At 36.3% G+C, this 10,001-nt stretch overlaps 1 protein-coding gene across 1 annotated transcript in view; it reads right to left on the bottom strand.

Moving 5' to 3' along the window:
• Window positions 1–9,762, bottom strand: part of LOC129277763 (fibropellin-1-like) — a 32,024-nt gene extending 22,262 nt beyond the window's left edge. Inside the window, exons 1-2 of the mRNA XM_054913927.2 lie at window positions 9,294–9,762; window positions 3,976–4,104 (exon numbers count right to left, since the gene is read on the bottom strand). Coding sequence (XP_054769902.2) covers window positions 3,976–4,104; window positions 9,294–9,363 — 199 coding nt within the window. The 5' untranslated portion in view covers window positions 9,364–9,762. The remainder of the gene's footprint in view (window positions 1–3,975; window positions 4,105–9,293) is intronic.
• Between the last annotated feature and the right edge of the window lie 239 nt (window positions 9,763–10,001).

The raw sequence follows: 10,001 nt of genomic DNA on the forward strand, positions 1-10,001 counted from the left end.
AACATGATTCCTTTGTCTGTGTCAATAGAGATGAAAATCCATTCAAATTAAGCCCCTGTTTCTGTAGTGATGGTTCTGTGAGATGATATGGTTTGAGTCGTGGTTTGAAATTAATACCCATGCATGTTTGTTTGTTTGTTATGTGTTTGCTTGCGCAGAGGTGAGTTTGATTCCATGTTAATGCTGATGTTAAAGTGCATGAAAACGATTAAAAGAAATCGCTGAGAAACTCACTCATCAACACGAAAAAAGGAACAGTTACTTTCAATATTATGTCATTTTGCAACTTTTGAAATTTGACCTTGCCCCACATTTCAGGGCACTGCACCTCCATGTGAACCATAATCATATCATTTAGGGTACCATTTTAAAGAAAATTAAATGATCTATTCATTTATATTAATTACACATTGATATTTACTCAAACCAATGAGGAATTATTGATCAAAGTCAACTGAAACCGCTGGGAAACTCACTCATCACCACGGAAAAAAGATCATTGACTTTCAATATTGTGTCATTTTGCAACTTTTGAATTTTGACCTTGCCCCACATTTCAAGGCACTGCACCTCCATGTGAACCATAATCATATCATGTAGGGCATCATTTTAAAGAGAGTTAAATGTTCTATTCATTTATATTAATTAAACATTGGTATTTACTAAGACCGAGGAGGGATTATCGATCAAAGTCAGATTTCCAAACTTTTTTTGAGGGATTTAGTTTAACCCGTAAACCATTAACCTTATACCAATCAAAAACCGTACTGATTTCTATGTTCATCTTAAGTGACATCAAATCTGGATCACTAAAACAATTTGTATCATTCGCAATTTTTTTCTTCGATCGAGACATTAGGATGATCATTAATGTATATTTAAAAATTAGAGGTCCCAAAATCGAACCTTGTGGAATTCCACATGAAATTTGAAGTTCGCTGGCGTGAAAACCATTATAATTTACAAACTTTCTTCTGTTATTCAAGTAATCCTTAATCCAGTCAAACACTATCCCTCGAATTTCATAAAGTTGTAATTTATTTAATAGTAATTGAAGATTGATACAATCAAAGACCTTTGAAATATCAAGATATAGAATAATGGTATGCTTCTTATTGTCAAGAGCATTGACCAATCTAACTAAGAAGCCAGTGACTGCTAATATGGTTGAATGGCCGGATCTAAATCCATATTGAAAATTTGATAAAATTATATTTTTTCTATAAATGAAAGCAAACGTTAATAAAATAGACGTTGAAGAATTTTTCGAAAATACAGGTAACACTAAAACTGGGCGGTAATTTACAAAACAGATCTTCACGGATCTTTTCATATATGGGTGATACGTTAGCTTAATTAAGGCAATGTGGTAGACTACACCAGATTCAAATGACAAGTTGAATATAAAATGAAGTGGTAACATTGATAAGCTGTTGGTTTTTTTTTTCAATCATGGTACTAATATTATCATAACCAGGACTTTTCCCCTGATTAAGCTTATGTACTACCACTAAAATCTCATATTCTTCCATCGGTTTAAAATACATAGATTGAGAAACATGATCTTTCAAGTAACTCAAGCAGTGAGAAATGTTAATATTTGGTGAATCAGTAGATTCAGTTCCGATAATTACAAAGTAGGGGAAAGCGGGGTAAGTTGAGCATAGGGGCAAGTTGAGCCACCACCCCATGCCAATAATGAATGAGTCAGACATTATGGTGGTGTCATGTATTGGTGACCCATTACATAACCCTTAACCCCACCACATTGTTTTCAACTTTGGAACAAAAAGTACTTTTTAGAGGGGAAAATACGAATTTCAGCCAAAAAAGTAAAAAAAAGTGTGAAATAGATAAGTGTTTTTTACACACACACGTCTTTACATAAAAATTATAATAAAGACATAAGAACAACATTGTCAGTCCAGGTATGGATCTTCATTCTTGTCACAGTCTTTTATATGATGGATGCATAAGAAATGTGTGGATGCGAAATTATTGCATTAAGTTCGGACTTGGGTAAGTTGAGCCGGCCAACATGGGGCAAGTTGAGCCATGGTAATTCTTAAGGTAATGTAAATAAAAAACAACCAAACCTTAAAAAGCCATCGATATGCAGGCAGAAAAGAGCTAATTCACATGACAGTTCTTTTACTTTTAGAGAATGTTAGTATTTATAGAGAATTAGCAAGTGAAAAGACTGTAAATTTTAAAAAATGACATTCTGGTTCTTCCCGCATACATTTTTGTACATAGTTTTTGTGGCTAAACTTACCCAGGAAGGTTGCACAACTTACCCCACAGGTGGGGCAAGTTGTGCCACTTGACATCGTTTTTTTCAAAGGTCACAACGACTTTCAGCGTGGGGATAGAAAGTTGTATATAGGTGAAAAGATTTCCCAAGAATCAAATTTAAAGGCAAGGTACTTATTCTACAATATTATTAGTCATATCAATTCTATCATGCAAAATGCAAAAAGTGACACAACTTACCCCGCCTTCCCCTATTGATTGAATCTATTTGCTATTACAGTAGGATCATCAATAACACAACCATCATATGAATTGAGTTTAGAGACGCAGTTTTCTTTTTTGTTCTTCCTAAGACTTCGTTAAAGGCCAGTCAATATTGCTTTGTTATTATTATAAGAAGAAGAAGAAAAGGTCAATATAATCATGATGATAATAATGTTTAGGATGATTATGATAATAACCGTGATACTAACAATGAAAGTAATAATAATCTACCTAAATGCTACCATAGGCATGATAGAAGGAATTAAAATGAGGGAGACCAAGGGGTTTACTTCGTAAAAGAATAGACTCGAGCACGTGACGTTAAGGGGAATCGAATTTACATTAACTGGTACAAAGGCTGAACAATATGAATAACGAAGTTATGATATTTTAAGGATGTGCATTGTTTCAGTGGAAATGTTCTAAGCCTGTCTTCATGAATATTCCATGAGCAAACTGATGATGTCATCCCCGATTGTTCTGTTGCATTTTCTTACACGAAATAGTGTTTATTCAAATTTTGTCCTTAAAGTACTTTAAAAAATGGATTGACAAATGATTTAATATATTAGATATCAACTTATGTTATTATAATGGATACATCATCAGCCCACCTAATGAATATTCATGACGACGTGCATGATACTGTTTTTCACAAAATATTGCTGAAGTTTAAAATTTATTAGGTTTGTTATTTGTTATCAGATTTGTATGAAATTATCAGCATTTTAAAATTAATAATAGCTGGATTTATAGAGCGCTTTTTGCCAGAGGATACAAAGCGCTGCTATTATTACCCCGGCTTTGGCTCGAGCTACCATCACCGGCGCTCAGTGCATGCAAGGAATTACTCCTGCCGGGTACCCATTCACCTCTGGGTCGAGTGCAGCACAGTGTGGATAAATTTCTTGCTGAAGGAAAATACGCCATGGCTACGATTCGAGCACCCGACCCTCTGTTTCAAATGCGAGAGTCAGAACCACTAGACCACGACGCACTCGATGAATTGTATTTTTTTTTTTTTTTTTTTATAATAACAGCAACAACAATGATAACAATACTATAATGCAAGTGATATGATAACAACAATAGTAATAATAATAATAATATTAATATTAATAATGATAATTGTAATTATTATAGTAATGATAATAACAACAATTACGTAAAGAAGAAGAAGAAGAAGAAGATGAAAAAGAAGAATATCAATAATGAAAATAAAACATAAATATCATTGAAATAAATACGAATATGTGTGATCTAAACATAGCTATCATCGGTAATAGTCCTTTCTAAAGAGTAAGTAAATGACTCCTCCTGCAATCAAATCCATAGTTTATCATTCAGAAACGGCAATCACAATTCCCTTTTTTAGTCTTTGGTATCTTATTGAAGGAATCTACACATGTGTGCCTACTAAAACCCAAATTTAAGAACATTTTGCCACTATGCACTTACTGAAAAAACTACCGACTTCGCAGTTGACTCCGTGATAATATGGAGGATTTCCACTGTCCGGACACTCGCATATGTATTGATCTTGGGAAGGTGCACAGACTCCCCTCTCGCACGGGTCAGAATCACATCCTGCGATAATTCAAAGGAGAAAGAAAAGCATGATATTAATAATAATGATAATAGTATGCAACATTTATATAGCGCTTAATACAAATGTTTCTAAGCGCTGCATACTATTAGATAGCAGTTGTGTCGTCACAATGAGTGTCTTTACACTCTCAAACCAAGGAGCTACTGTACAATAGCTCGATGCTCAAACACGATAGTTAAACTGAATAGCTCCATGAAATGACGAAAAATAATCACTTTTTCGCATTTTTTGCAATATTCTATTCAGAAAATGACTGGGCTCCGGTGAAATGTGATTAGCAAAATAGTCAACTTTTACCGTAAGCATGGTAAGTTTTCCACGATGTTTAACATTAAGTATCTGCATCTACCTTACTGCTCCACCAAGCTAACCCAGTGATCTATAGTCATGATTAATTAAATGTAGTTTGTTTTAAGAGTGTATGTTTCTAAACTTATCTTGGGGCGCCCTCATCTTTACCGATAGGATGAAGGCGAACACATTATTTTCCATCCACGCTTTACCCGATCGGCCACTCGAAGAGGTAAAAGCGGGTCTGTTGTAGTTTGGGGTGAGGAAGTCACAAGGACAGAAGTTTAAGTATATTTGAGGTTTACTTCTAAAAACAAGGTATTGTATATAACTAGGACAAAATATTAAATACGAGCACAAAACGTGGGGTGAAAGTTTTGGATTTTTGATGGATTTAGACATGAAATTTGAAAATTCTTAGCATTTTGTGCAATCATGGACAAGATGCGTACCGAAGAGACTCATGATCAGGATATCACTACACGTAAACAATGCGACCGCCTTCGCCATAGGGTATTAGAAAAATAAATGTCCTTTCGCGAGATTCAACTTGCCATCCCCCGGCTGAGATGAATAATAATTTACCAAATATTCATATTGATGTAAAATAAAGCTCAATAAATAGTCATCGCGAAAAAATGTTTAGCATATCAACTTAAAAGAAAAGACAGGTAAATAATAAAATGATTTCATTGTTTTTATCACATCCTTGAATGTGTAAGGGGGTGGGCTATAATGTGGGATTTACACTTTTCAAGCGTTGGTTTTAGCAGAATGTTCGACACCCTCATTTCCATTTCCGCTCAATCAATTATGCTCCATTTCCACGATGCTGTGATATATACAGGTTTCTGTATATTTCATATGCAAAATGGATGACGTGTCTTTCGGAAGAAAAACTAACTTAAAACAATACGTCATCACGGTCCTGAAGTTTGGAACACTTTGCCGAATAACATCAAACAAGCTACATCTCTTTTTTCCTTTAAAGCTTTGTTAAAAAGGTTTCTTGTATCAAAGTATTTGTAAAAATCTCACCTGCACGTGCACCAACATCTGCACCACTTCACCTGACCCCTTTACCCTCTCCCCCTTTTTTTCTTAACATTTCAAATAATTATGTGACATCATTATTATAGACCCATGAATTTTTCTCTACAATGATTTTCATGTAGCTGCCTTCCTCTGGCTGCTATTCTCTCAAGCATTTTGCTTATGATAGCTAGCCACTGCATTTTATTTTATATATTATTGCTTACATGTATATCTATGTAAATCATTCTTCTATTATGTAATCGTCGCAATTTGTAATTATTTCATTTATTTTTCTATTTCTTTATATTCATTATGATTACTGTGTTTCATATATTGAATATTCAATAAATGCAGAAACACCTGCAAAAAAAAAAAAAAAACTTGCACCCGAATCTACGACAAAGCTATAGTCGCAAGTTGACATTATGTTTCTTCCACTCAGAGGCGTCGATCAGGGTGGGAGATGCAGGCGGGCAATCGCCCCCATAGAAATTTCGAGGGCAAACATATCCATTTACTCCACCCCCTATAATCTTGAAAAAAAAAATCGTAATATGCAGTACATTGTATGTTTTGAACTGCATTAAAATGAAATATAAAGCCATTAAACTTGGCATTAAAATACAAATAAACATTAAGAAAAAGTTAAACAAATAAATAAAATCGGCGTGCTTTGTGCGCCGCAATATTATTATGATTTAGCGCGCCAAATATTTTTTATATTTGTTCACTGTTGCCCCCCCCCCCCTCCGAAACATGGATCGACGCCCTAGTCCCTCCAATACACAGGTATTGTGTTATTTTCTTGTTGAATAAAAGGTTTCCTTTTGTTACTTAAATTGCCCCTCGCATCATGCCAAAATAAATGAATAAGCAATTTCACCTTCTCACTTCCTTTTTTCATGCTTATCACATATGTTTTATTTTTAAATAAAATAAGTTCTGGTTTGGGCAATGAGGAGCCGTTGTTTCTTTTTGTTTCCTTTGTGTATGTCTTTCGTTTGTTTCTTTTCATTTCTAGGGGGATGTAGTCACTCCGATTTCCACTAACCCCAATAATTATAACTGCATTACTGTGCAGAAGATCAGTCACTCACGCAAGACAAACAAAAAAATGTAACATCTCACGACCATGGGCATGATGGGGCACGGTGAGTTGGCTATCAGCTTCCACTCCCTTTCTCCTCTCGGTTGCTTTGCCTTCTCACCTTTGTCACCCCTGCTGATAATCCATTGCTACGCCAGCAGTGGCCCCCACCCTATTTGTAAAATCCTAGCTCTTCCCCCTGCGTGACCAAATGCCTAGCTTTATACACCACACGCAGTAGCAAGTGCCCTTCGATACAGACTACCATTGAATCCATTCAACAACCAAGATTCTATTATATTTCGAATAATGGAGCCACCCGATGGAAGCGCGCGGGGTCACATTGCTCAAGCTCAAAAAATGTTTCTGACAAAATTGCCGAAGGCAGAAATGCTGGCAACTGACAATGTCTCATTAAATCTTATTATCAATGGAGCATGAAAACAATGTTATCATTTTGATGTTTAATGTACAGAGCAAGTTGAAGGTCAACTACATTATGAGGAATATATAACGATGTCGATGAGTAAGCAATACGTGGGTGTCAGCCTTTAATAAATTTTACAGGGTGATACGATTTTTATAATTCGATTTGAAACATTTTGTGATTATAGAGCCTCCAAAAACCTCATTTAAAGGAACACTTGCCAAGTTTACATGAACTATTCAGATATTAAAGTCACTGGAAATGCTGGAGCAACAAAACAAGTGCCCCACTAATCTTGTGGAAATTCGCTATAAATTGTTTTTTTAGAGAATAAGGGCAAGATTCCCAGACCTAAGACACGACAAATCCTTCAAGAGACACAGCCGCACTGGAGGGTAATTCAGCCGAGGTTGAGTTGAAGGTATAAGCTGCCAGGAAATGAAGGTTATGCAGGCATCAAAGGGAGTGGATTAATATTGCAAACAAACAAACTAGTAGTCACCAGTAATCCACCATATCCACAGAAGAATACACCAAGATTTACCCATCTTAGAAGCATGCTTACAATTGAGGTCGATATGGGTAAAACGGTCTCAACCGGAGTCTCAAAAGTCCAGAAATAGGAACCAGTGTAGTCCAGTGGAAAGATGTTATCTCAAAGCCAGACCTCGATTCCAACTGAACTCTATAATGGGGCAGGGGAAATGACAGCTAAGATTTAAAAGTAGCGGAGTGCCTTCCAAAGGAACTGTCTTAGGAAGATCCAATGGGCTTTGGGTCACTAACATGGATCGCGTCACCAATGTAAGAATATATAGGAAAAGACGGGTACATGGCCTTTTATAGTAAGGAGAAGGAAGAAAGGAGGATAAGTTTTGCAGATCATGTCCAAGGAATACCATCAGTACAATGCTCCTAAAACTGCAATGGCTTGACAACCAAATTATGGAAGAAGAAAAAGGGCCGTCCCAAGCAGACCCTGTCACGGAATTCCTCTTGGGTTTGGGAGATCTATTTGATGTTCAGGTGGTTGCAACTGACTGGCCCAGATAGTGACAGCTTGCTACCCAAAGTAATACACACAGTGCAGGAGCAATAAATTAATAAGTGCTAAGTAAAGAGGTTTACTGACTCTTGGTCTAATTTAGACCAACCTATAATTAACCAGTAAAGAGCCCCCGTTTCCGTTGCATACCGCCATAAGTGGACTGCTATTCTTAACTTTAAGTATAGGTCTTTATCGATATGCCATGGTTTCGGGGACGTCAGAGAGGGGCGTACGAAGTAACATGCTGATGCCTTTTACCGCAAATGACCTTCGTTTTTCCTGTGTTTCAGTTCAATAGGCCTATTGTTTACATTTCAATTGTTGATATGTCGATTCCTTTCGTTCAACTCATCTTAAACATTGGTTGGCCGCTCTTCGATAATTCTCCTGTCTATTTGTTCGGATGTGATTCATTATTTCGAATCGGATTACTTTATATGATTTTCTACGGTTGTTTCGATTCTAACAATATTTTGTCATGTTTACAACGGTGTTTATCCGTATATGTAGCCAAGTGATGGGGGCTCGTCATTTCTTATTAGGGGGAGGGGTGGGGCATAACAGACCTTTTTCGGCGACACTGACGTCATTGAAAATAAGGACAATCTGCAAATAAATATATTTGCTGGACCCACTTTTGGTCCATATGTGAATTAAGTGGTATTCAAAGGTAAATACAATGGCGCCGGATCCAAATAAATGAAAGGGAAAGGACACATATACATTCAAACGAAATTTTTGGTTTCTTTTCTGCCGTTTATTCTTTTTTAATCTTATTTGTAGTTCGTAAACTCATTTCTAACTTTTTTTGTTATCTCTGAGTTTCCCTAAGTATAGAAAGGAAGGGCAGGTACTGCGAAACCGTGGAACTGGGGAAAAGGCCCGACCCTCTTTTCGGAGTAAACTGCTAAACGTAAAAATTGCGTTCAAATTGTTCATTTAAGCATGTTCAGTATTTAAATAAAAACAAAAATTAATGGAATCCAGAACGCCGAAATAAAAATGAAATTGTTACGTAACTTTTCTGGTATATTAGACCTATTTCATGAATTGCACCCCCTCCCCTCTTCCCTATCTCCCTCTCTCTCTTCATCGCACCCTTTCGTGTGTGTGATAAACTTTTGATTTTTGTTGTATATTCCGCTTAAATTAGAAGTTGAACCATATTCAAACTTCAAAGCTACCATCTTTCGAAAAGTATTTTTCTTGATAATTTTACTTTTATACAAAAACATATTTTCAAAAACCTTTTCGAGACATAATTGACATTACAACTTACCATCGAGTTGTGCTGATACTCCGATCAGGAGACATGCCAAAGCGCCCACGGCTAGGATCGCAGACTGCATTTTAATGACTTGTTAATTGGTCAGAAAGAAATACAAGCAATGATGCTTGCTATTAATGACCAAACGAAACGAAGTCCGCGGAGTACGAATACCGAGTGAACTAGTCAGAATCGACCGCACCTTTTTCTCGCGTCTCCCTGTCCATGCACTTCTATGGTCTGTGATTTTGTCGACACTCCCTTGTGACTCTACAGGTTGCACCTCAACTTTGGATTCTTACAAAGGCTGTTTTTTATCGGCGGCGTTATCCTCACTGATTTCATACAATGGCGTTAAGCTATTGTTAATATCTGTTAATATCATATCTAAGAGAGGGTTGATTGAGGGGCTGCTTGATCTGTATAGTGCATGTGTATAGAGAAGGGCCTCTTTTCAGAGAGGTCAAATATTTTGCAGTTCGTGCAACATGAATGAAAATACTGATTTATTCAAACTTAAAGAGCCAACATCAAGGTCGCTTTTCTATTCGGAAGAAGTAAATAGCTGCATGGTCGTAAATCGTCATGCATTCCGAAATATGGACAACAAAAAATGGAGTTCCTATAGTTCATTAAGAAATTCTTTGAGAAAATCTTTGAACTCCCAGATGTGTTTTGTAATATCAGATAGAACTGTTAAATGGATCGTTTGTAATTCAT

Source organism: Lytechinus pictus, chromosome 15, assembly GCF_037042905.1.
Source record: "Lytechinus pictus isolate F3 Inbred chromosome 15, Lp3.0, whole genome shotgun sequence".
In the NCBI taxonomy this organism is placed as follows: domain Eukaryota; kingdom Metazoa; phylum Echinodermata; class Echinoidea; order Temnopleuroida; family Toxopneustidae; genus Lytechinus; species Lytechinus pictus.